The sequence below is a fragment of the Callorhinchus milii genome, unplaced genomic scaffold, assembly GCF_018977255.1.
Source record: "Callorhinchus milii isolate IMCB2004 unplaced genomic scaffold, IMCB_Cmil_1.0 Scaffold7, whole genome shotgun sequence".
NCBI lineage: Eukaryota > Metazoa > Chordata > Chondrichthyes > Chimaeriformes > Callorhinchidae > Callorhinchus > Callorhinchus milii.
The window spans coordinates 5,264,060-5,291,706 of NW_024704748.1; the positions used below are offsets into that span (position 1 = coordinate 5,264,060).

Sequence of the window (27,647 nt, forward strand, 5' to 3'; positions counted from 1 at the left end):
TGATCGGCATATGTTCACGGAATACTGAGCAGTTTTACTTAGGTGCCCTCATGGAATGCAAATTTCTTGGGCCCTTCTTGAAGCCTGTCCTATGTCTTCTCTCACCATCACAACTGACTGATCATTGACCTTTTAGAACCAGGATAGTTTATTCTGCAAATTCTTAAAATGTTAGGAAAACAGTTTCTAATTATGACTAACAGTTTCTTTCTCCCCCATCATGCATATTTGGGTGTTGATATACACATATATATATTTATATTCACTATTCTTTATTACAAACCATATTAAAATCAACCCTTTCTAACACAGCTGCCAGCGATTCTTAGATCTGTACTGAGATCCCAGCAGCCCTCTCCCCTGTCCCTCTCCTCATGCTCCATGTACACAGCCCTTGGTAACCCCCAAACACTGACTACAAGAAAGACTAAAAATGAGTCAGCATTTCCTGCTTCAGAGGATAATAATAACAATCCTTGCATTTTATATGTGTGTGTCGGCCCGGCTCGGTGTGTGTCGGCCCGGCTCGGTGTGTGTCGGCCCGGCTCGGTGTGGGTCGGCCCGGCTCGGTGTGGGTCAGGCCGGCTCGGTGTGGGTCAGCCCGGCTCGGTGTGGGTCAGGCCGGCTCAGGGTGTGTCAGCCCGACTAATAAATTAGTCATTCACTTCACAGCTATTTGTAGGAGATTGGTCTGCACAAATTGGCTGCAATGTTTCCCTACGCTTTGCAGTGTCTCTTGTGAAGTGCTTTGAGATGTGATGCTATAACAGGTGTAAGATTATTCAACTCTGGGCTGTTTGATACAACATCTCCAGTGTTAAAATGTCTCAAAGTGTCTCCCAGTGTCTCGCTGAGACAGAGGGCTTGTGTGTGTGTGAGGGGGAAGGGGGACGTGCAGTGGCTGGCAGATTGCCCGTGTGTGAGGCTAGCCGATGTCATTCTTCACACTGAGAAACCACACAACAATGCAAATTAAATTCACAGACCAACATATTTTTACAGCCTGGCCTTATGGTGTCAACAACATGATCTCAGCTCAAGGAACTGCTGTCAAGTGTAGTGACTGTTTCTGAGGCAAACACAACAGCCGTTTTTTCACCCCGGCGAAGTGTGATGGAAGATCGGTGGCCAGAACACAGCAAGCTTTCCAACAGGTGTTCTATTTCAAATGGCTTTACATTTTACGGCCTCTAGTCTGTGATATTCCTGAGTCAGGCAGGTCCGCAGTATTTCAGGGCAATGATGATGACAGGGCAGCCAGCCTGGCTCATGTTGTTAACACTGGAATGAGGACAGTGCAGATGTACAGCAATGTTCCCAGGAAAGCCTGGATCCAGCTGTCAGGAAAGCCTGGACAAGTCAGAGCTTTTCTCTCTGGAATTGAGAGGATTGAGAGGGACCTGAGAGAGGTATTTAAGATTATGAAAGGATTCACTTTCCACTTGTTGAAACATAGAATATTACATCATAGAATATTACAGCCGAGAAGGAGGCCATTCAGCCCATCATGTCTGTTGCCGGCTCTTTGGAAGAGCTACCCAATCAGTCCCACTCACCCTCCCTTTCCCCATATCCTTGCAAAAGTTTCCTTTTCAAGTACCTCTCCAATTCCCTTTTCAAACTAGTTATTGAATCTGTTTCCACCATCCTTTCAGGCAGTGCATTCCAGACTGTAACAACTCTCTGTGTAAAAACATGTCTCCTCATTTCCCCTCTGGTCATTTAGCCAATTGCCTTTAGAATCCATAACCAGAGGTTATAAATATCCGCCTGTCAGTAACAAATCTATTAGAGAGTTCACAAACAGGGTATGAGAATATGGATCTCACTTAAACCCAGAGCTGTGGTTTAAGCAGAAACCAACATGCTAAAGAGGGGACGTGATGCAAGTATGAGGGAGAGGAGAATAGAGGGTTGTGGGAGAAGGGAACCGAGGTGTGTGGGAGGGGGAACAGAGGGGTGGAGGAGAGGGGAACGGGTGGAGGAGAGCGGAATAATATTCTGTAAAAATGTGAGTCAGTCTGCGAATTTAATTTGCAAATGAGCATTGTTGTTTGGTTTCTCAGTATGAGAGAATGACACTGACTGGCCTCACATACAGCCAAACCACCAGTCACACTGCACATTCCCCTCCTACCTGTGTGTGACACCGCCCTGCCCCAGGACTGCCGTGCTCCCCTCACACACACACACACACACACACACAGGCACTCTGTCTCCAGCCAGACCCTGGGAGATGCTTTGAGACATTTTGATACTGGTGTTTTAAGCGGGGTCTCCTTGGAGCTGAACTGGCAACGGAATGACTTCTGTGACCATCTCTAGTCTGTGATGTTTCCTGAGTTGGGTAGGTCTGTAGTATTCCAGGGCAATGATGAGCCGACCTGGCTCATCGGCAGGACATAGAAGAGCAGAAGTGCACTAGGGGCATAAGTCATCCCACTCAGCTCCCATTAACCCTGCCAGGCAAAGCCTTCATGGATAGGGTGGTGCTAGCTGGACAATCAACAAAAAAGCTTGCTGGACACCATTATCATTGGCAAGCTAAGCGATTATAGCTGGTTAAACTTCAGCAATTATCCCAATGCATACTCTGGAGTCCCCAAGCCTTGGCTCTTAACAATTTGTGCCTAATAATTTCCAGAAATGGGTAAGCAGAATGCACCCCTCAAGGAGAGAGTGCGCGCATTCCATTCCAACAATCTGTCTCTGGGATTTCCACGTGTGGGTAGGATGCAGTGAATTCTCAGTTTGGTTTGGATACTCCTAAGCACGGTGATGGGTTTAACCAGCTAAAATTGCATAGCTTGCCAATTATATTGTTGTCTGGCAAGCTTTCCTGCTGGTTGTCCTGCTAGGATCACCCTAACAGCACATATCAGACACCCGGCTGACCAAAAAAAATGTATCAAAAGTGAAAACAAATACACCTTTCTCCATGTCTCCTGTTACTAATTGGGTAGCTGAGCCTCACGCCACAGGATAAACAAAGAAATAAAAGTAGGCTAAATAAATAAATAAAATTAATCACTTACTTCATGAGTGTTTATGGGACACTGCTGTGCACAATTGGCTGCCGCATTTAGCACACAGTCAATTCACTTTACAGTATATTCTGTGAAGCGCTTTGAGAAGTCGCAATGATGTGATAAGGTGCTATATCAAATGCAAGGATTATTATTATTATCTCAGGGCTATCTGCTGGTGACTTGCCCTGCACCACCCAGGCAGAGCTACCTCGCTGCTTGTTCCAGTTAATGATATAAAGCTGTCAGCGGGGGAAATAATAATAATAATAATAATAATCCTTGCATTTGATATAGCGCTTTTCACGTCGGGAGGACGTCCCAAAGCGCTTCACAGAACACACTGTAAAGTGAATTGACTCTATATTTGTGGGCGAAAGGGATACAGTTTGCTCTACACAAGGCCCAGATTTGCTCTATCACTACAATCAGTTGACCTATTTTCTGTATTCACCTCCTTATGTAATTTGTTATCAATATCTACACAGTGTCTTGGGTGAGACTTTGCACCATTCAGCTCCTGTTAACCTTGCAAGAGTCCTGTAGCTCAGTGGTTAGAGCACTCGCTTTGCAAGCGAGAGACCCGAGTTCAATTCCAGGCAGAGGGCGAAACCTTGGGCAAGTTTCCTCACTCCACACAGAGCCTAATAATAATCCCTCCAAAAACCCAAAACAATAATAAATTGGTCATTTTCAATCTACGACTGTTTGTGGGACATTGCTGTGCGCAATTGGCTGCCGCGTTCTGTGAAGCGCTTTGGGACGTCCTCCTGACGTGAAAAGCGCTATATCAAATGCAAGGATTATTATTATTAAAGCCCTAACAGTCGTGGCTGGACAAGCAGAGAGAATGCTTACCATAGGAACAGGAGTAGGCCATTCAGCTCTTCAAGCCTGTTCCGAAATTTAATTAGGTCATAGCTGATCTGTACCTTAACTAATCCTCTCAATTTTAATCACTGAGCGCGATGACTTGTTTTATTCCAAGTCATTTGCAACTGTTGCACCTAGATTCTAGGAAATTGATTAGTTTTTTTTAAAAAGAAAAGATATCCAGATAGGTTGAAACAAATCCTAGTAGGTACCGATTTTTTTGGATCCACTGTTTATCCTTTGAAAAGTTATGATGGTATGTTGAATATTGACAACTAAGAAATATCTATAAAAATCAAAAATCAACCGTTTGATCCTGGTTGGATTGAGTCATTTTGATGTTTTCACTTAGTTTCCTTACTCCACACACCTAATAATAATCCCTCCAAAAAAAAACTAATAAATTAGTTATTTTCAATCCATGACTGTTTGTGGGACACTGCTGTGCGCAATTGGCTGCCGCGATTCGCCCACAATTATACGGTCAATTCACTTTACAGTCTATTCTGTGAAGCGCTTTGAGACGTCGAGAAGACGTGAAAAGCGCTATATCAAATGCGAGGATTAATATTATTATTATTAATTTCAATTTCCTGCTTTCTCTTCATTTTCCTTAGTATCCTGACCTACCAAAAATCGATCAACCTCACTCTTGAAGGTGTGGATGAATCCAGCATCCACGGCCTTTGGGGGGGGAGATTACCAGATTTCTACCACCCTCAGAGTGAAAGAATGCTTCCTGATTTCACTCTTAAATGCCCTGGTTCTAATTTTAAGATTATGCCCCTTGTTTTGGATTCCCCCACTAAAGGAAATAGCTTCTCTGTATCTATCTTATCAAATCCCTTTATCATGTTAAATACCTCAATTAATCTCCCCTCAACCTTCTAAACTCAAGGGAATACAATCCAAGTGTACACAGCCTTTCCTCGCAACTTAACCCTTTTAGGCCTGGTAACATTAGGGTGAACCTGCAATGCACCCCTCCAGGGGCAATTTATCTTTCCTGAGGTGCAGTGTCCAAAACTGAACGCAGTACTCCAGGTGAGGTCTGACTAACGCTCTATACAGCTGAAGCATTATTTTTTCCCCCTTTGTATTCCAGGCCCCTTGAGATAAAGGCCAACAATCCATTCGCCTTTTTGATTACTTTTTACACCTGGGTACTAGTTTTTAGTGATTTATGGACATGGATACCCAAATCTCTTTGCTCCTCCACAGTTCTTAATTTCTCCCCATTAACCAAATATTCTGCTCTATCTTTTTACAGTCTATAATGGGTGACCTCGCACTTCCCTTCTCTACTTCCCTCCATCTGTCACAGCTTTGCTTACTCACTTAATCTGTCCCTTTGTAACTTCCTACTCCCATCTACACAACTTACTGAGACTCTTAGCTGAGTGTTGTATACATTTATATGGCGAATAGCTGAGGTCCCAGTACAGACCACTGGGGGACACCACTTGTCACCTCCCGCCAATCAGAGAACATTCCCTTTATCCCTATTCTCTGTTTCCTGCCTCCCAACCAATTACCAAGGTATGACACAAGGTCACCTCCGACTCCATGTGCTTCCATTTTCGCTAATAATCTTTTGTGCGGAATCTTATAAAAAGTCTTCTGAAAGTCCATATGACCGACATGCATAAATCCTCTCTTATCCATCATTTTAGTGACCGCCTCAAAAATTCAACTAGATTAATCAGACACGACCTATCCTTCACAAACCCATGCTGACTCACTTTGACTAGCTCATACCTGTCCAAGTGTTCAGTCACTGTGTCCCTGATGATGGATTCGAGTATTTTCCCTACAACTGACGTTAAGCTGACAGGACTGTAGTTTCTTGGTTTCTCTTAGATAAAGGGGTGACATTCGCAACTTTACAATCCAAGGGCACAATTTCCGATTCTAGTGAGCTTTGGAAAATTATGACAAATGCCTCTGCAATTTTCTCTCCTGTTTGCTTTAACACCCTGGAATGGAAACTATTGGGTCCTGGAGATTTCTCTATCTTGAGTCTCCATTATTTTCTCCATTAGCTTTTTTTATTTATATTAATTTTATTAAGCATTTCTCTTTGACTTATTTTTAGGCTCCCCTGTACGGCTGGTATTTTGTCCTCATCCGCTACTGTAAAAACGCTAGCAGTGTATTTATTTAACAAGTCAGCCATTTCCTCTTTTCCGTTATAGTCTCACCTACATCTGCCTTTAATGGACCCACATTCCCATTGACCATTCTCTTTCTCTTAATGTATTTGCCACAGTGATATCAATTGCAAGTTATGTGGTTTTAGTTGGTTAGGCTTTAAGAGTTACTTCCAATGTACACTCTGAGGTCCCTAAGCCTTGGCTCTTGCCAACCTGCACCTAATACTTTCTGAAATTAGGTAAGCAGGATGTATCCCTCCAGGGAGAGAGTGCACATTCCATTCCAGACACAGCACACAGATTTACTGTAAAATGTAGTGACTGTGTTTTATAGGTGAATGCAGCGACTAATTTGCGCACAGCAATGTCCCACAATCAGCCATGAAATGAAGGATCAATTTTATTTGGGGGATTGTTGGTCAGGATGTCGAGAGAGAAAAACTCCCTTCTCTTTTTCCAAAAGTGCCATTGGATCTCTAATGTCCATCAGTACAGACACAGACAGAGCCTCGATTTAACGTCTTATCTGAAGAACGGTGTCTCTGACAATGCGTCGCTAACCCCCTGCTGCCTGGCTGGTGACACAGAATAATGAAAGAGCTGAACACAGGAAGTGATGAGCCAAGCTTTCTCCGCCAGTGATGTGAGGACACAAGCTTAACTGAGCAAGAAAGGCTAGGACACAGGCAGTGAGAACACAGCAACAGAGTACAGGGACTGGGAACAGACCACATCAGGGGAGGTTGGGGAGGTGTGAGAGCCTCTGTGCAATGCTCTATGGAGGAGCAGGCTGCCTGGGCTGACCCACCCCTTCCTTTTCCTATGTTCCTCAGGGATTTGGGGAAGGTGGAGGGAGTGAGGACATGGTGTGGAAGGTCCTGTCAGTGGGACACAGAGCGAGAAGCAGCAGAGCAAAAAGAGGAAACTTCAATCCAGCATTTTTGGGGGCCCTCGATAATGTGTATTTTAGGAGATAAAGACACTTCCTGCAAAAACAAACAGGAAGCAAGCCCTGGGCAAACTGAGAGGTACTGAGGGTGACCAACAGCGAGAGAGGACAAATGCTTGCCTTTAGCTGGGGAATGGGTGAACAGGGCCCAGGCTCAGCATTGTTAGCAAAGGAATCAGGAATAGTGAGAGCGAGAGAGAGGGAGGGGGGAGGAAAGTGGGAAGAGAGCTGAAGAGAGAGAGAGAGCGAAAGTTAGAGAAAATGAGAGAGAGCTAAAAAGAGGAGTGCAAGAAAGAGAGATTAAAAACAGAGCGAGCTGGAGAGAGAAAGAGATTGATGGCTGGAGAGAGAGTAATATAAAATGATTAAGGAAACAAGGGAAACCCTAAGGGAGCAGTTAGGATGGGGGCAAGATCCCCTTGAGGTGTGCACTTGGTGACATGAGGGATCTCACTCATGCGGGTTTCCTGTGTAATCACAAGATCAGTCTGGGTGAAGACGACTCTTCGGCCCATCTGATCTCATCCCACTCACCCAACCGTCCCAGTGGGCTGAAGGGTCTTCTTCACCCAAACTGATCTTGTGATTACACAGGACACCCACATCACTGAGATCCCTCATTGCACCCAGCTGTGTTTTAAATGAGTTCCAGTGTCTTGATTGTTATTGTTATTATTTATATCCTATATGTAGTACTATACATTTGTCTGTATTAAACTTAATTTGCCAGCGATCAACCCATGAAGGTTAACATCCCAGCAGTATCTCACGGACCAGCACTCACTCTGGCCACCCAGCGCCAAGCCAGAGCAACACATTACCACATTATCACAGTGTAGCTCTCGGCCTCTCCATTCACACGTTTGTTCTCTATTCGCTAGGGTGACGATCGTGAGGGGGAGTGTGGTTGCTGAACATTCTCCACTCCCAGGTTTAATGCAAATGAAATGGAAAGTTCTGGAGCCGAGCGAGGAATTCATAGAAGCTGCTTGTCTCTCGGCAGAACCCAAATTGCCAAGAGCTTACTGATCAACAGATTAGATTAAATATTTCGCCATTGCCTGGAGTCAAGGGATCAGGGATTGAGGATAGGGTGAGGGTTAGGACAGTTTCACCAGGAAATATATTCCTTACATTTGATATGTTTGCATTTTTTGCCTTTCACATCAGGAAGATGTCTCAAAGTTTTCACAGGAATCATTGTAAAGTGTAGTGACTGGGACAGTTCGGCTCAGTGTGTGCCTGAGAGAGAGAGAACAGAGTCTTACAAGTGTGTGTTTTTCGGTGTGTGTGTGTGTATGAGTGAGTACGTGTGTGTAAGTGTGTCCTCTCCCCTTATCAGTAGGGCCATCTCATAGTAAACAACCTTCCAATATGAGCAGTGTCACTGCATTGCAAAAGCTCGGCTCATTTCTTCCTGCATAAGCTGCAGTGTGCTCTCCCAGGCTGGCTTCCCAACATCTGCCTCCCCTGGAGCTCAGCTCTTCTTGGGGGATGTGAAGTTCGATTTCCCCCCCCATCTCAGGACACCGAACTGGATGCCCTGAATTAGCAAATGCCTATCACTTGCTAGCAAATGCCTAGCAGTAACACAGCCCAGCCTATCAACCAGCACAGTAACACAGCCCAGCCTCTGTGTCTCTCTCTGAGTATGTCTCACTGTGTCTCTGTGTAACTCACATTCCCCACAATTTTTGGCAAATATTTCCACAATTTTCTGTTGGCCCAACTCACAGCTCATTCCTTTAACACTGGGGTTCAGCCTCTTTGCTCTCCTCTGCACTGTCTCTAGGGTCAGAGCAACCCCTTATGTCAGTGACGAGAGCTGTCTGCAGTATTCAAGGTTCGGCCTGACCAGTGTGGAGGACAGAGTACAGGGAGCTTTACTCTGTCTCTAACCCGTACCGTCGCTGACCTGGGAGTGTGGACAGACAGTGTAGAGGAAGCTTTGCTCTGCCTCTAACCCTGACCTGGGAGTGTGGACGGACAGTGTAGAGGAAGCTTTATTGTGTCTCTAACAGCTCAGTGTGTGACAGCTCTGTCTGGGTATTGGTGGTTTTATTGTAGCCAGGTGCAAAGAGGTGTCTTTCCATTAAAACGTCAGACTGTTTTGGAGCCAGTAAGTTTATATAAAACAAAGCGGCAAGGGTACACAGCTCACACGCAATGCAGTCACAGTCAGGTTTAGAATGCATTGGAGAGGATTCGTTCACATAATCAAAGGGAGCAATTTCCTGAGTCCACGAGGGGGGGTTTCACACACCCCGAGACTCCGACCGTGTTTCACCCGACCCCGGGTCCCCATCACATTATTGTTCCAATCACTCTGTGTGCAATTCACTGCTGCATAATAGACTAGTTAGCAAAATTGAAGCCCGTGGAATGAAAGGGACAGTGGCAGCACGGATGCAAAATTGGCTGAGAGACAGAAAGCAGAGGGTAGTGGCAAATGGTTGTTTATCAGACTGGAAGGAAGTATACAGTGGTGTACCCCAGGGGTCCGTATTAGGTCCACTGCTCTTTTTGATATACATAAACTACTTGGACTTGGGTATAGAGAGCAACATTTTAAGGTTTGCCGATGACACAAAACTTGGGAACGTAGTAAACAGTGTGGTGGATGGTAGCAGACTGCAGGAGGACATAGACAGGCTGGTGCAATGGGCAGACACATGGCAGATGACGTTTAATGCAGAGAAGTATGAAGTGTTGCACTTTGGGAGGAAGAATGAGGAGAGGCAATATACACTAAAAGGTACATTTTTAAAGGGGGTTCAGGAGCAGAGAGACCTGGGGATTCACATACACAGGTCTTTGAAGATGGCAGGACAGGTTGATAGAGCTGTTAAAAAAGCATATGGGATCCTCGGTTTTATAAATTGAGGTATAGAGTACAAAAGCAAGGAAGTTCTGCTAAACCTTAAGTCACTGGTTAGGCCTCAGCTGGAGTATTGTGTCCAATTCTTGGCACCACGCTTTAGGAAGGACATCAAGGCCTTGGAGCGGGCGCTGAGGAAATTTACCAAAATGATACCAGGGATGAGGGACTTTAGTTATGTGGAGAGACGAGAGAAGCTGTGATTGAGATTTAAAACAGGTGTTCAAAATTATGAGGGTTTTGATAAGAGTAGATAGGGAGAAATTGGCCAAGTTTCCACTGGCAGGTGGGTTGGTTTAAGATGATTGGCAAAAGAACCAGTGGGGAGATGAGGATGTTTTTATACAGAGAATTGTTACGGTCTGGAATGCACTGCCTGACAGGATGGTGGAAACAGATTCAATAACAACTTTCAAAAGAGAATTAGACAGGTAATTGAAAAGGAAAATTTGCAAGAATATGGGGAAAGAACGGGGAATGGGGCTGATTGGGCAGAACTTCCAAAGAGCGGGTACAGGCACGATGGGCCGAATGGCCTCCTTCTGTGTTGCAATATTCTATAATTCTATGAACTGCCAATATTGCTGAATGTGATGTATGTGGTGTGTTGTATGTATTGTTGAGTGTTATAATAAAAATATATAATAATCCTTGCATTTGATATAACGTTTTTTATGTCTTCCAGATGTCTCAAAGCGTTTCACAGAATATTTTGTAAAGTGAATTGACTGTGTATTTATGGGCGAAATGCGGCAGCCAATTGCACACAGCAGTGTCCCACAAACAGTCATGGTTGAGTGACCAAATTATATCTTTTCTTGAGGGATTATTATCAGGAGTGTGGAGTAAGGAAACTTGCCCGAGACTTCTACCTGCCAGGAATCGAACCCAAGTCTCTAGCTTGTGAGGTGAGTGCTTTAACCACTGAGCTGCAGGACTCCAATAAATGTTGATGTGTGTAGTGTGTGTGTGTGTGGCTGTGTTTGAGTGTGTGTGATGTATATGTCGCTCTGTGTGTGTGTGTGGCTGTGTGTCTGTGTGGCTGTGTGTGTGTGTGTGGCTGTGTGTGTGTGTGGCTGTGTGTGTGTTTATCAGTGGGTGGTGCTGTGTGAGTGTGTGACTCGCTCTCACACAGCCACACTGTTGGGAATCCTGTCTGGTGACATGTAATAATACGGCAGTTTCTTGTTGATGTTGCGCTCAGTGATGGCATTGGTGATTTTCTGCAGATTCTGCCGGAATGTCACCATGGCCTCTTTTGCTTCTTTCTCAGTGAAATGTTCGTCCGGGTATGAGCCAAGGAACAGCTGCCGACACAAGAAGAGATTCAGTCTGGCCGGCAGCACAGGAGCTGTCTCTTCTGCCTCCTCACCCACCAGCACTGCGCCCCCACCACCCTCCCAGCATTTACCCCTCCCCAGCACTTCCCCCTTACCAGCACTGCCCCCCCACCCCCCAGCACTGCCCCCCACTCCCCAGCACTGCCCCCCACTCCCCAGCACTGCCCCCCCCACCCCAGCGCTGCCTCCCCCAGCAATACCCCCCCAGCAATACCCCCCAGCAGTGCACCCCCCAGCAGTGCACCCCTGCAGCAATGCTCCCCTGCAGCAATGCCCCACCCATCCACCCAGCACCGCCCCCCCACCCCATCAACACTGAGAGTGATACTGAGTGATCCAGGTTGACATGCTTTACATTGTACTTTTTCCCTCATCAAGGTTTCCAATGATATCCTCTGCCTGTGCGACCAGGGTTCCCTCTGCCTCCTCATCCTCTCTATCCTCCTCCCCCGTCTCCCCCTTCAGCAGGACTGCACTCGCCTGGTTCACGTCCTACTTGACTCTCCACCATTTCATCTCCACTAATGGTTTGACCTCCCGCCCTTGCACTGGCCCCAGTGGTTACTGCAAGCCTCTATTGCAGGCCCTCCTTTTCCTCATTTATATGTTCCTTCTTGGGTGATGCACACATACAATCGGCTCAACTTCCACATTTAGTGGATGTGGAAGAGACCTAAATCTACTTCTCTTCCTCTAGATGTGGGTGCAATTCTCACTCTAGTCTGACTGCCTGCTTGGCTGACATCGTGGCTTGGATGAGCGCCAACTTTCTGCAGCTGAACATGGACAAGACAGAAGCCAATCATTGTAAACCTAACTCTCAGGTTAGATGTTTCACTCTCACAGCCCTCAGGCTAAACTGTGACCTAACTTCTCACTCTCTTGTGATGACCTGAAATTGTTGGAGGGAGGACGGTGATAGGAGGAAGGGGGAAAAGAAGAAAGGAGAGAGGGTGAAGTAGGGATGGAGTCCCAGAGAGCAGGGGTAGAATGACTGAAAGTTTGCCCGCTGATGATGGGGTGGGTCAGGCAGGGGACATAGAGCAGGCCGGTGCTCGCTGAGCAGAGGGACAATATGCTTCTCAGGGCTCACTGCCACCTCCACCCACCCCCCACCATACTACCCCTCCCCCACCGGCAGCCATGCTGTGCTCACAACCCTCCGCTAACACAATCCATACCTCGTTGTCCTGGAACTGACTGAGTGCCCACACAGCGCCCAGGTGCCAGCAGGAGCGCCCGCGGTCAGGAAGGCTCTCGATGATGTACTCCACCGTCACCTTCCCCTTGCTGGTTGGTGGGGGCTGCCTCATGGTGGGTGGGGAGTTGGGGATCCAGGAACACCAGTCATACTGCGGGAGGAGGGGGGGAGACGGAGAGACAGGAACACCAGTCATACTGATGTCACTTCCTCTGCACCACCTGATGATCAGAGTTTGGCTGTTTGGCAACCAAGTCGTGGCCAGCACACACTCACACTCATTCTCACACTCATTCTCACACTCACTTATGCTCTGACTTGTGCTCACCCTCGTGCTCGCACTCACCTGGCCGAAGTTGACTCCAGCATGCTGGGCGGAGGTTGTGAAGATGATCATGGTCAGGTACTTGATCAGCTTCTCAATGGTTTTGATGGCTTTGGGGAATCCTGGGACACAAGGGGAAAGAGCAGGGCTGGAAACCTCCGACTAAAGCGTTTTGTGTTATCAGGGCGTGAACCCCAACATTGACTTACCAAACCAATTCATGCCAAACCACGTGCCCACTCCCGACACGGCTTCACACAGCCAATTTGCACGCAACAACGTCCCACAAACAGCCACGGGGTGAGTGGCCAAGTTTATTTAGGGGATTGTCAGCCAGGACACCAGGAGAGAGAAACTTCTCTTTTCCAATAGTGCGTGGGACCTTTAACATCCACCTGACCAGGCGGACGGTGACGTTAGTTTAACGTCTCATTCAAGGGACGGCACCTCTGACAATGCAAACCTTCCCCCCACCCCACCCCCCCCCCCCAACTTTGTAGTGGAGGGTCTGCCTAAACTGTGAGTTCAAAATCATGACGTTAAATCCACGTGGGAGGCAAGAGGCGACAGACTGCCTTGTGGACATAGAGTCCCTCACCCTGTTAATAACTGACAGAAGACGGTACCTGAACGCTTGTTATTCTTCATGCCGTAGACATACACGTCCTTCACCATGTTCTGCAGTTCGGAGTCAGTGCGAACAACCTGATCATTATCGTAGTAGATGCTAACTATCTCTGTAACAAAGCTGATCATATACAGATACAGATAAGCCCAGACCTCATCTTAATCGTCAGCACTCACACCGATTGTAAACCCACCCACACACACACAGCCCCACCACTACATCCCCCCACGCACACTGCCTCGCCACTGCACACAGCCCCACCACCGCACACAGCCCCCTCCCACATACTGCCCCATCGCACATTGCCACCCCATACACACAGCCTCCCCCCGCACACAGCCCTCCACATGCAGCCCCACCACCGCACCCCAGCCCCCATTCACACAACGCCACCCCCATGCACCGCTCCGCTCCACATCACACCCCCCCCACACCACACCCCCCACATACAGCCCCGCCACCACATCCACGCACACACAGTCCCAACCCCGGCCCACATTACAGATAGCCCACGCCCCCCCCCCAGCACCACTCACCCCTGCACAGCATCCCAGACCTTGAGGCCATCGTCCCGGAAGTAGTAGTAGGGCAGGTCCTCGCTGCTCTCCACACCCCGCAGCCTGATGGCCTCAGGGAAGCAGAGCGATGCGTAGGTCAGATCATCCATGGCTTTCTGTATCAGCCGCACGTGCCCTCCCCCGCCCGTGGCGTTGGCCTGTGCACAAACACCCACAGACTCTGGGTCAGTGCTGACTGTGCCGGGCAAGGGCGCTGGGTGAGGTGGCTATGCCAGGTGAGGGCACTGGGTGAGGTGGCTGTGCCGGGCAAGGGCGCTGGGTGAGGTGGCTGTGCCGGGCACTGGGTGAGGTGGCTGTGCCGGGCGCTGGGTGAGGTGGCAGTGCCGGGCACTGGGTGAGGTGGCTGTGCTGGGCACTGGGTGAGGTGGCTATGCCGGGCACTGGGTGAGATGGCTATGACGGGCGCTGGGTGAGTTGGTTGTGCCGGGCACTGGGTGTGGTGGCTGTGCCGGGCACTGGGTGAGGTGGCTGTGCCGGGCGCTGGATGAGGTGGCTGTGCCGGGCGCTGGGTGAGGTGGTTGTGCCGGGCGCTGGCTGCGGTGGCTGTGCCGAATGAGAGTGCTCGGGAGCTCAGCCATGGGTGCCCAGCGCTGCCCGTCCCCTCACACAGCCGCCGTTTACCTTGTCAAAGAGCCCGCACTTGCAGATCAACTGCTCCCGAGCCTTGGTGTTGATGGCAATGGTGAACCTGACGTGAGGCACTAAGAGCTGTGTGAGGGCAAGGAAACACAAGCGTTTAGACACCCGGAACCTTCAACACGCTCCACCACGCACAACAAGCAATTAGACATTAAATCACAATGACTGACAGCCAGGAGGACAGCACCACACAGCCTGACAAACAGGGCAGCGAAGGCCGGGGTTGCTTAGCACTGTCACCATCACTGCACCGTGACTGCGGAAGCTGGGGTGAGGGAGTGAGGATTTTGGGTTGAGGGGGGAGAGCGATTACCTTGAAAAGCGGGTGGACAGCAGCCAGCTGCCGGTACAGAGCCACACCGAACACCTCTGAAGTGAGGTGTGTCCGTAACAGGTGGGTGACGGTCTGATGGATATGGAAGTCGGCGGAGCGTACCCAGATCTTAGCCAACAGCCAGTCATACGTGTCGTCGGAGGGCAGGAAGATGGGGGTCTCCGGGTCGGGGTTCTGTTTCAGCTGAAAAACAAGAAAAGTGATTGTTCCTGCTGTCAGATCCGGGCCTGGAGAGCTGCACTGTCAGAGGTGCCATCCTTCAGATGAGACGTTAAACCGAGGTCCCATCAGGTGGATGTTAAAGGTCCCATGGCACTATTAGATTTCTCTCTCCTGGTGTCCTGGCCAACAATCGCGAAATAAAATTCGTCACTCACTCATTCCACAGCTGTTTACGGGATATAGATGAGTCCAAATTCGTTGCCACATTCACCTAACACACAGTCACCGCACTTTACAGTGTGCGTCACTCTGATGCAGTGGTAGCAATCTCGCCTCTGAGTCAGAAGGGACTTGAGTCACATAGGCTCACGCTCCTATGCAGTACTGGGGGCGTGTTGCATTGTAGGAGGTGGACGTTAAAGTTTTGTGAGTGTCTCTGTGAATGTGTGTCTCTCTCTGTCTGTCTGTGTGCCATGGCGGACCCTGAGAGGCAGGAGGTGATGATTTCCTGTTGCCCCGCAGTCAGGACACTGGCGAGCTTGGCGAGCAATGCTGGTGTTTGGTGGATCTCTAACCCTTCAAATGCAGTGTGGGGTGGAAACGGACCATTTGACCCTTGGGGTCTGCGTGAGTGTTTCTCTCCCCTCCCCCCCAATTGCCTGGAGTGCACCACCCAGTTTTTTGTTAAAGAAACCATTAATTTTTTTTGCATCTATCTGTGTTATTTCTCCATGTTTAGTTTTTATCAATAAAGTGAAAAAATGTACGTTAACAGTAAAATGTATCTCAATAGCACCAATCAACTCATTGCAATCTTTTGCAAAATTTGTCAAATTTCCCTGCACTATCTGCCAATTATTTTCGCAATTTTCTATTGGCCCTGGTGATAAAGCATTATATCTAAAGCAAGGATTATTACAGTTCTGTGAAGAGCTTTGAAGACTCTCTGAACAGTGAGTATTGTTATCACAAACCATATCGGTTGACAGTGATAGAGATCTGAAACTCCTTTATCTTTCAGTGGTAGCTGCAGGCGAAAGCAAGTGTAACTACTCAGAATAACTCTCAACACTCCCACACTGAATAGCAAGCATGTGATTGCACTTATTGGCAAGTCTGTCTCACCACCAACTTCCCAGAAAATTTCTTTGAAGAACCTATCTCATCATCTCGCAGCCCTCAGTCCACTCCCAGCACCATCTGGCGAGAGTTATTATATGGCATGGAAGGAGCGAAGAGCAGGGGAAATGAGGGGAGCATTGGCTGGAGATCACAGAGGCAAGTAGGGGAAAAGCATTACAACAACAACTTGCATTTACACAGTGCCCTTCACGTGGGGCAGCGTCTCAGAGCGCTTAACAGTGGCGGGGCCTGATACTGAGTCGGGAGGAGGCTACTGTGTTCGAAGAGGAGGGTCTTCAGGTGTGATCTGAAAACGGGGAAGGAGGGGGTAAGGTGCAGGGATTGAGGGAGAGAGTTCTTAAAGTTTCGGGGCATTATGGCTGAAAACACGGCTGATGATGGTAGAGCAGATGGGATGAGGAACAAGCAGGAGGCTGGAGCCAGCTGAGCGGAGGCAGAAAGGAGAAAGCATTGGGAGATGTGAAGGTAAAATCTGGGACCTGGCACTGAGTGGAGAGGAGGGGCCTGAGAATGAGTGAGGAGGAGCGGCCTGGGAGTCCGTGGAGTTTGAGACTTACCTGGATGGCAATGGGAAGCAACTTATTGCTGGAGTTATTGTACAAGAGACACAGCGGTGCTGCCAAGTACTGAATGGTGCAGGGGTCGGTGGAGTTCGCAGGCACCTCGTCCAGGATCTGGTAGTCGGCCAGGTAAATGTTCCCTTTCTGTGAGCACAACACCATGTTACATGCTAATCATTCTCTGTGTGTGAGCACAGCACTGTTTTACACTGTGACCCCAGATCAGTACGTTCAGTCGCACCGAGACAGTAGAAGAAGGGGACCCAGGTTTAAGAGTTGCAAAGGGAAATTTCAGGACAGCCACCAGGAAGGTTTTCTTTATATTGAGGGGAAGTAAGCACTGACAGGTTACCAGGAAGCGATTTCTGAAGTGATCCCTGCCGCTCACTCCTTGGAGTCCCTACCCCAGGACCAGAGAAACCTCCAGCCTGTCTGTGACTTCAGGCCCACAGCAGCCGGCAGGGCTCTCCCCTCCACAGTGTGCCAGACAGGCAGTCAATTCTGGCAGGTGTAGTGACTGTTTGTACAGGAATGTGGTTATCCATGCTGCAAGGTGAAGATCAGTTGATACGGACACGTTTTGTCCACAGCAAATCCTTTTATTCAGGGTTCAGCCTGGCTCAGTCAGCAGCTCTGAGGTTGTGAGTGCCCACTCCATATCAGGACTTGGAACTCATACCATACTGACTCTCTGAATGTCAGAGGTGCCGTCCCTCGGGTGAGATGTTAAACTCCATTAAGCCTGTTCAGGTGGATGTTAAAGATCTTTGGAAAAAAAGGCGGTTTATCTCTCCTGGTGTCCTGGCCAACAATAACCCTGATACAATTCACTTTAGTGTGTGTGAGGACATGAGTGTGTGGTTGACTGTGTTAGTGTGCAGGGGGCTGGGACTGGGTGGGGGGTGTTGGGTGGGGAGTGGTGGTGTGCGCTGGGTGGAAGATACTGGCGGCTGGGCACTGGGTGGAGGTTATGGGATGGTGGGTGCTGAATACTAGGTGGGGGTACCTGGGTGGGGGGTGCTGGGTGGGGGGTGCTGGAGGCTGTGCGCCTGGTGGAGGTTGCTGGGGCTGGATGGGAGCTGCTTGGTGTTGGGCGTGAGGGGTTGGGCGCTGGTGTGGTGGGGGGGTGCTTGGTGGGGTGTGCTAAGTGCTGGGGCAGGCTGACCTCGATCTCCTCCTCCAGGCTGAGTTGACGCTCCAGGCTGGTAGCCACCATTTCACTGGTGACGGGGAAGTTGTCTGGCAGCTGTTTGCACTTTGTGAAGATGACGGGATTGCAGCCGTTCAGGAACTGGTAACCAAACATGAAGTCTTCCTTCCAGTGCTGCATGACATACTCTGTGAGAGAAACACATACATGGTGATCAGTCACCAAGGAACATGTTGTGCACGAAAGGGGGGGAGCAAGAGAGCAAGGGAGGAGGGGAGGGATGGATGGAGTCAGGAGGGGAGGAGAAAGTCAGCCAGAATGCTGGCCGCACATGTTGTTGTTAGGTTTCCCGTCTCCCAACCTGAAGAATGATAAATTCCCCAACACCGCTCGGATCCAAGGCCACGAGGCGCCATCTTGGATTCCAACGGATCAATGAGCGCCAACTGGCACAGAGCAGGGCTGGGGGACGGGGCTGTACCTGACTGACTAGACCCCACCCTCCCCCGGGCTGACAGGAGCACCCCTCCCACACCCACAAGCTGACAGGAAGCCAGAGCAGAGGCAGCCTTAGCACTGACCTGAGATGGTGTTGCTGATCCTAACAAAGATCTTCTCAAAGTCTCCAAAGTCATTCCACGAGCTCTGGAACATGTGCATGAAGCGATTGATGTAGAGATTCTCAATGCTGCCCACAGAACAGAGAGACACTATCAACAGAGCAGCAACAGAAACCCTCCCTCATTACTCCCTCCCTCCTTCACTCCCCTCCTCTCTCTCGTTCACTCCTTCACCCATTCCCTCCCTGCCCTCCCTCCCTCCGTCCATCAATCCCTCCACCCATACCTTCCTCACTCCCTCCTCCCGCACAGCAACAGAATATCTCTTAGTATCTACTGCTAATCTTTCTCATCTATTGCTCGACTGTGCATTTTAACTGATCATCGTAAACAGCAGACACACCGAAACCCTACACAGTGACCAGCCATGTGTCTGACATACATGGAAACCAATCACTGTGATCAGCCGAGTGTCCCCAGTGACTTGTCTGCCCTTCCAAATCCCGCTGATGAGCCAGGCTGGGCTGTGTTGTCATCAGCAGTGCCCTGGAATACTGTGGACCCGCCTGGCTCAGGAGCCGGACTAGAGACCATCACAGAGGGCTCAATTCCGACATTCCATTGGCGAACATGTCACTTTGGAGCCAGTTTGGCCAGGGAGGCACATTCATGTGGTTATCTCACTGTCCGCTACCCTAACTTTATTCCAGTCCCATTATACACCCCGGAGAGCACCCACCACAGCATCCAATAGCCAAATCTGTGTGTGTGTGTGTGTGTATGTGTGTGTGTGTGTGAGGAACCCTCAACCCCGCAAACCCTCAGCCCCCTGCCCCCCTGAGTGGTACTCACGCCTTGGTGTAGTTGAGCACAAAGTCGATGCCCTTCTCGCTGTCAAACTGAATGTCCCGGGGCAGGTCGTGGTGAGCAAGAGCATCAATGCTCAGGGGGAAGCCAGGGTGCCACTCCTTCCACCTGCACAACAACGACACCCGTCTCTTTCTCTCACTCTATACTCTCCCTCACTCTCTCATCACTCTCTTTTTCATCTCTCACTCTCTCTCACACACATCTCTCTCACTCTCATTCTCTCCTCACTCACACTCTCTCCTCATTCACACTCTCTCCTCACTCATACTCTTTGTCTCACACTCTCACTCTCCTCACTCACATTCACTCTCTCACACTCTCTCTCTCACACACTCTCTCTTACCTGTACGCTTTCTGACGCTCCTCCAGTTCACGCCTGCGGTGCAGTTTGGTGATCTGGCTGGTGTCATCCTGGGGTAACCTCGCTGCAGACACAAGATGCTCAGTTTGGGACTGTCTGACCCCAGTCCCACCTCCCCCCCGCCATCCCACACCACAGTCACATACACAAACTGAGCTAAACCTGGGCCACTGGAGCAAGGAGGATGTGACGAAGGGGTTTAAGGTGCTGAAGGGGCAACAGGGAGAGAGGACAAATGCTTGGGTGAGGGGGACTGCCCAGACTCAGAATTGTTAGCAGAGGAATCAGTGGGGAGGTTAGAGACGATCTCTTCACGAGGGGACAGCATAAACATGAGAGGGGGGGACACTGACCTTTGCCGTCCCGGAGCTCGATCTCCTTTTGGTCGGTGACCCAGCGATAGCAGGGGAACTCCACGTACTCGCCGCTGGGGGTCTTGATGGTGATGTAACGGCAATACCAGTCATCGTGAACCCAGTACTTGCGTTTCTCCAGCTTCACCACCTGCAGCTCCCCAATCAGCTCCGACACGGTCAAATCATATGTGTCCACCTGAAAGAGACATTGCTGTCACCTGGTTTCACCTCAAACCACCTCAGCACATCTTAAGCAGCACATCTCACCCCATCCCAGCAGATCTCACCCCAAACCCATCTCACCCAACCCAGCCCATCACACCCCATCTCATCCCGTCTCACCCCAACCCAATCTCACCCCAATCTCATCTCATCCCAATTCTGCCCAACTCCATTGCCTTTGTTAACCATAAAGGATTGTTTGTTACTTATGGAAGTAAGGGTAGCTGAATAGTGACAGAGAGTCCCACACAGCCACTGGCCTATGTCTAACCTCCCCTTTAATTCTCAGTGTGATTGTCTGAAATTTGTTCCTCTCCTTCATTGACTGGCTGCCCAGTAACATAATTTTTGCACAGCGGTGTTCTACAAACAACCATGAAGTGAGTGACCAATTGTATTTGAGCGATTGTTGGTCATGACACCGGGAGAGAGAAACTACCTTCTCTTTTCCAATAGTGCCACGAGATCTTTAATGTCCAGCTGAACAGGTAGACGGGGGCTCAGTTTAACATGTCAGGTAGTTGTTAAAAGGGTGCATTTGTGTTTGATAAACTATAATAAAGGATCAGGCCTGAAACACAAATTCCTTCTCTGACGGCTACTGACTGATGTGTTTTGCACTCTAACCACAATTTGTCCGTTGGGGTCAGCCTGGCTCAGGCGGGGGTTAGGAGTGGGGAGATAAGTGGTGTCTCCCTGGAGCTGAACTGGAATCAAGCCCAACCTTTATGACAGCTTCTAGTCCGGTTCCTGAGCCAGGCAAGTCCTCAGTATTCCAGGGCACTGCTGATGACAACTGAGTCCAGCCTGGCTCATCGGTAGGACTGGAAGGGCAGACTAGTCACTGGGGGCAGGGAATCCTTCCACTCAGCTCCTGTTAATGCTGCAAGCCAAACCCCTAATGCGTAGGATGATCCTAGCTGGACAAACAGCGGGAAAGCTTGTCAGACAGGGCTACTGGGTCAGAAGCTTACGGGGTCAGGCCACACATCTGTGAGCTGGTTGTCCAGGCTGACACTCCAGTGTACAGTGTCATCAGAGGCACCTCCTTCAGAAGGGGGTGTTAAACCACAAGCTGATCTGTGCCTGTTCAGATTCACAATAAAGATCCCTCAGTGCTACTCGAAAAAATACGCCCTGATCGTTAATGTGTGTTTCCCCGACCCTCCTCCCACACAAAAAAAATTGGGATTGTATACTTTATGGCTGTTTGTGGAACGTTTCTTTGAACAAATTAGCCGCCGTGTTCACCCAATAAATAGACATTGGTTGCAATTCAATGACATTTCAGTGATGTGATAAGGATCTGTATGATATTTGTGTATTTTTTTTGGTCACCCGAGTGTTAGAAAGGTTTGAGTTGGAGTTTTTGACTAACTAACTTGGCCGAGTTTGCCACGCAGAAAAGTCATAGGTTTGAATCACCCGGTCTGTGCCAAGGGGCTGATCTCTGTCCTGCTCTGTGCTGGGTTGCAGGTCTCACCCCACCCGCACCCCCGACCCCACCCCAGCGAAAATGGAGAAAAAGCCACAGTGCTGACATGAGAGAAGCAGAAATGAGTGTGAGCACAGCTCATCATTCGCATCTCGTCTCTGAATCAGAAGATTGTGGGTTCAAGCCCCACGTCAGGACTTGATGCGCTACAGTGTCGGAAGTGCCGTGCTTCGGATGAGATGTTAAAACCTAGGCCCCAGTTAGGTGAACGTTAAAGATCCCAGGGCACTATTGAAAAGGAGAAGGGACTTTCTGTCTCCCTTTGACCTGGCCGACAATCCCTGGATTAAATTAGTCACTCACTCCATGGCTGTTTGTGGGACACTGCTGAGCGCAAACTGGCTGCTGCGTTCATCTACAAACACAGTCACTACACATTATAGTAAAGACTCGGAAGAGCTTTGAGACAATGTAACACCTTTACATAGCGTTTGTTCAGTTAACACATATATACATTTACATAGCGTTTACATTGTTTGCATTTACATAGCGCCTTTCTTGTCAGAGCAAACCTCCCAGGGCACTTAACTGTGACCCTGAGCTGGAGTTGAGGGCCGACGGATGGGTGGGGTGGGTGGGGGAGAAAGATGACCGCAAGAAAAGTTCACACAGAAAATACATAGTCACCACACTTTGCGGTGAACCCTGTGTAGCGCTTTGAGACGTCTGCCCGAGTTGAGGTAATGATGAAGACCAGCTCACCGCTCCTCTCTCGAAGTCGTCGTAGAGCGGCTTGTCCAGCAGGGTCCTCTCGCTGCAGCCGTCTGTGCCCACCAGCGTCAGGTAAATGTAGTCGTCCGTGCCCGCAAACCACTGTGAGCCTGTGGACACCGTCACAGTGTAGGATGCCATCTGCGCTGCCAGTCACCCACACTCACTGACTGCTCACATCCATGCACACTCTCTTATCTCATTATTCACTATCTTCCGATTTGGTTTTAGTTCTGCTTTTTGTGAGTGTGCGTGTGTGTGGGGTGGTGGGGGGGAGGGGAGGTGGGACCGGAGGTGGGAGGGATCTCAGCGGTCTGTTCTGCCCACCAGCAGCCCCTGTGGTGATATGTTTCTAGAGTTGGAGAGACAGATATTCATCACATATCATTCTGCAAACGTTTCTTTTTATATATCTGCACTTAACACAATTCTCACATGTTGATTTCCCTCCAGGTCAGTCAGGGCAGGAAGCCAAACACAAACTGCTCTCTCTACCTCTATCTCTACCAAAGGGTTACTGCTCTCACCCTCACTTTAAACACAGTCAGCAATGTCAGCAATACCTAAGTCTTCCCTGCCTTTGATCATGCCCATAGCGAGGAATGCTTACAGGTGTGAGTCCAGAAGATGACACGTTTGACCCTCGGGGCTCACGGAGCTGAGCAGAATGGCAGGCAGAAACTGGGAAGATTATTGTTATGGATATTATGATTATTAGTATGATTAGTATTATTACTGCTCGCTAGCTGATACAACAATAACAAAATTACATTTGCATAGCGGCTTTCACGTCGGAAGGACGTCCCAAGGTGCTGGACAGGCAGCGTCGGGATTGGGGAGGGTTGAGGGCAGGGTGATTGAAAGCACGGTAATACCAACTCATTTCATGTTCCCCGCCCAGCCCACCCCACCACCAGCAGCCAGGCTTTCAGCTAATATGCTAATATCCAGGTGCTGTGCCTCAGCCCATCCTGCCCTGTGCCGTCCCATAGCCTAGAGCCAGGCTATGTCCATGCCCTTTGCTCTCCCATAGCCCAGTGCCAGGTTGTGCACCCTGTGCCCTCCCATAACCTTCAGGGATGATGAGGACACTCTCACTTGTTGGTGTTCAAGGTCAATGCTGCCATCTGTTGGACAAACATAGGTTTGATTCAACAGGACCTGTCACTGGGGCCAGATAGTCATCCCACTCAGCTCCTGTTAACCCTGACAGCCGAAGCCCTAACGGGTTGGGTGGTCCTAGCTGGACAAGCAGCGGGAAAGCTTGCCAGACAGCAATGGCAATGGCAAGCCATGTGGTTTTAGCTGGTTAGATTCCAGCAATTACCCCAAAGGCCCTATATCAAATGCAAGGATTATTACTATTATTATTTATAACAGTATAAGCCTCGCCACAGGAGCCAAGAGATGTGGAAATCAGACTCAGCAACGGTTGTGTTATTGTGGGGAAGTTATAACACAGAGGTCTACAGATGGTCATCTGCAGGACGGAACTTGCATTCTTTATCTTTTCCTCCACAGAAAATGGGCGAGAGCAACTATCAGGGTGTAGAATAATAATCATAATACCTACATTTAATATCGCGATTTATCCTATTGTCATACTCTAACCCCATTCCCTACTCTCTACCCATCGTGTCAGTGCTGTTGCTCACTCCCACACTAGAGCTCTCTACTCTTATCCAAATCCCTGCTCTTTCCCCATCATGTTTGTGCCCACGTGCCCATCTGATTCCTGAGATACTTTCCTGCAGAATATTAATGCAGGGTGATGATCCTGTGTGATTAAGAAGGGTACATTTTTAGAGAACTTCCTCACATGACGTGATTTTTTCTTTTTTTTCTGTGTAGTACCTGGAGGCCAACATCTCACACAGTTTGAGCATACTATTCAACTCACAAACAGTCAGTCACCAATTTTATTTGGTGGATTATTGGCCAGGACACCGGGAGAGAAAAACTCCCTTCTCTATTTGAATAGCGCCGCGGGATCTTTAACATCCACCTGGACAGACAGACGGGGGTTTAAAGTATCATCTGAAAGTGGGCACCTCTGACAATGCAATGCCCCCCCCCATCCCCAGTACTGTACTGGAGCATCAGCCTAGACTGTGAGCTCAAAGTCCCGACATGAGGCTTGAACCCACATCCTTCTGACTCAGAAACAAGAGAACTCCCATTTCACCCAGGGTCTCCGTTTAATGTCTTATCTGATGGTCCAGTGCTGTAACTGTGGCTATGGCTTTGGTTATGGGTGTCCCTCGCTGCGTGAGGCTGAAACAGGTGTATTTGCCACATCTGTCCCTTGTAGCTTACACTGTGTTGGGCGAAAGATACCTCACATTGCACTGGCTGGCTTTCTGCTGTTGTTTTCTGTCTATAGATCAGGAGATAAATCTTTCAGATAACACAACTTCCTGATAGTTGAGTCCCTTCAAATAACAGCAAAGATAAGAGGCGATTAAAGATAAAGCTCTGAAACCACACCAATGAAGCTGCAACCCTCTTAAACAGACATAGCTCTTACAGTTGTCAGTGCTCCGGCCTTCCTCATCCCTCGGTTTGCCAGTCACTGCACAGCATCAGCAAACTGCCAGGGTCTCATCCATTGGATGAGACGTTAAATCGAGGTCCCACCTCCCTGTTCAGGTGGACATTAAACCTTGCGGTGCTAATGGAAAAGGAAGGTCCTGGCCAACAATCCCCCAGATACTTACCACATGGCTGTTTGTGGGGCACTGCTGTGCACCTATTGGTTGCTGTGTTCGCCTACAAAATGCACAGTCACTATACCTTACAGTAAATTAGATCAATTTCAAGATGCTCACACTCACTTACAAATTACTTCATGCCCTGGTACCTCCTTACCTCTCCAACCTGCTCACCTGCACTCCTCTACCCACCCCCTTTCCTCAGTTGGCTCCGGCCTCCTGCTTGTCCCTCATCCCTTCCGCTCCACCATCAGCGATTGTGCTTTCAGCCACATCCCCCCAAGGTTCTGGAACTCTCTCCCTCAATCCCTCCACCTTATCCCCTCATTGCCCACTTGAAGACTTTCCTCATTAACCGTGCCTACAGTGACCTCCCTTCTCTCCCCAGCTCGCCAAGCACCCCCTGTTAAGTGCTCCATGACACTTCATCATGTTATAGTGCTGTATAAATGTAAGCTGTTATTGTTGGAAATTCTGTGAAGCACTTTGAGACGTTTTGATGATGCGAAAGGCACTGGATCAAATGTAAGGATTATTATTATCCACTCAACTTTGAAGCTGTTTCTTAAATGAAAACAACTTGCAAAAAAAAGCTCAAAATATCAGTCGTTTTTAAGAATTTGCCAAATTCTATACTCTCTGAAATGCTTAGGGAATAATTGTAGATAGTTAGATTTCCCCACCGGAGGCTGAGCTCAAAAGCAGGGTGGGAGCTGGGTGTTGGGTGGGGGCTAGCTGTTGGGTGGGGGCTGGTCTGGGGACTGTACCTTTCTCACCGTCTTCACTTTGTCTCGACGAATGGCTTCTCCTCCACCCCCCGTACTGTCTCATGTGGAGTCCCTCAGGGTCTGTCTTCGGTCCCCTCCTCTTCACCCTCTACATGCTCCCCCTCGGTGATATCATCCGCAGACATGGAGTTAACTTCCACATGTATGCGGATGACACCCAACTCTACCTTTCCTCCTCTACTCTCAACTCCACGACCACCAATGTCCTGACAGCTGCCTGTCCGACATCGAGTCCTGGACGAGAGACAACTTTCTTCAGCTCAACGTGCGAAAAACCGAGGCCCTCCTGATTGGTTCGCATCAGCGCCTCCGCACCTCAGGCGCCGACACCATCAGCATCCAAGGCTGCACTCTCCACCTCTCAAAGCCAGTCAGGAACCTCGGCGTTTTGTTCGACCCTGAGCTGTCCTTTCTCCCTCACATCCGCACCACAACTGGCACCGCCTTCCATCACCTCCGGAATATCGCCAGATTACGGCACTACCTCACCCCTCACGCTGCTGAAACCCTGGTTCACTCCTTTGTCACCTCAAGGCTGGACTATGGGAACTCTCTCCTCGCCGGCCTTCCCGCCACCTCCCTCCACAAGCTGCAGGTCATTCAGAACTCTGCAGCTCGTGTACTGTCCCGCACCAGGCTTCGGGACCACATCACTCCCACCCTCGCTCACCTCCACTGGCTCCCCATCCCCCAGAGGATCGAATTCAAGATCCTCATCCTCACCTACAAGGCCATTCACGGCCTTGCTCCCTCCTACCTCTCCAACCTACTATCCCCCTACCTACCTGCCCGTACCCTCCGTTCCTCCGGTCTGCTCCACGTCCCCCGTCCCAATCGCCCTACCATTGGTGGTCGGGCCTTCAGCCTCTCAGCCCCGAGGCTCTGGAACTCTATCCCCCAGTGTCTTCGCCTTGCTTCCTCCCTCTCCTCCTTCAAGGCCGGTCTCAAAACCTTTCTCTTTGACCGAGCCTTCAGCTCCCCTCTCGACTCTCTTCCCCCTTCTCGCTCCCTCCCATCCCTCCCCTCACCCTGACCATTTCCCCCCTCCTCCCTCCCTTCCCTCCCCTCACCCTGACCATTTCCCCCCTCCTCGCTCCCTCCCCTCCCCTCACCCTGACCATTTCCCCCCTGCTCGGGTCATGACCCAACTGTGCAGCGCCTTGGGACGTCCTCCTGACATGAAAGGCGCTTTATAAATGGAATCTTGTTGTTGTTGTTGTTGTTGTCATTGTCAGGAGGTTATGTGTGTGTACTTACATTGCACACCGGGTGCCATCGTGATCAGCAAGAGCGCCCTAGCTGGCGTGTGCGGGCACTAACATGTATATAGTGCACACAGGGATGTTCCCACTGTATCTGAAGGGAAAATAAAGGGTTAATTCCCCATAAATTTACATTGTCGGAGGTTTAAAGTATCATCTGAAAGTGGGCACCTCTGACAATGCCGTGGTCATGCACTTGACCTCATCATCACCCATTGCCTTGACATTTCCGACCTTAGCATTGTGGACAAGGCCATCTTGGACCACTTTTTCATCTCCTTTTCCTCTCACATTCCTCTCTCCTCCACCAAGCCTCTCCTCTTCGAACCCCTCCAGTCCGGTTTCCGCCCTGCCCACAGTACAGAGACTGCG

At 49.4% G+C, this 27,647-nt stretch overlaps 1 protein-coding gene across 1 annotated transcript; it reads right to left on the reverse strand.

The window, feature by feature from the left end:
• Window positions 1-10,954: 10,954 nt before the first annotated feature.
• On the reverse strand, window positions 10,955-22,719 carry alox5a (arachidonate 5-lipoxygenase a). Its single transcript, XM_007904532.2, has 14 exons — window positions 22,506-22,719; window positions 20,084-20,282; window positions 19,713-19,794; window positions 19,352-19,474; window positions 18,521-18,627; window positions 17,955-18,127; window positions 16,787-16,933; window positions 14,904-15,107; window positions 14,573-14,659; window positions 13,910-14,088; window positions 13,372-13,493; window positions 12,767-12,867; window positions 12,401-12,571; window positions 10,955-11,186 (listed from the first exon to the last, which is right to left on the reverse strand). Exons 1-14 carry the CDS (start codon window positions 22,653-22,655, stop codon window positions 11,007-11,009), a joined length of 2,025 nt encoding a protein of 674 aa, XP_007902723.1. The 5' UTR covers window positions 22,656-22,719; the 3' UTR covers window positions 10,955-11,006.
• Window positions 22,720-27,647: the final 4,928 nt, after the last annotated feature.

Bases quoted from the DNA above. Each gene is read 5' to 3' on its own strand.
- alox5a (XM_007904532.2), bottom strand. From the start codon at position 22,655: ATGGCATCCTACACTGTGACGGTGTCCACAGGCTCACAGTGGTTTGCG. The intron at 14,660-14,903 runs GTAATCGCTCTC...GCCCTCACACAG, and splicing joins CTGTCCACCCGCTTTTCAAG to CTCTTAGTGCCTCACGTCAG. The intron at 13,494-13,909 runs GTGAGTGGTGCT...GTATATGATCAG, and splicing joins GTCTGGGATGCTGTGCAGGG to CTTTGTTACAGAGATAGTTA.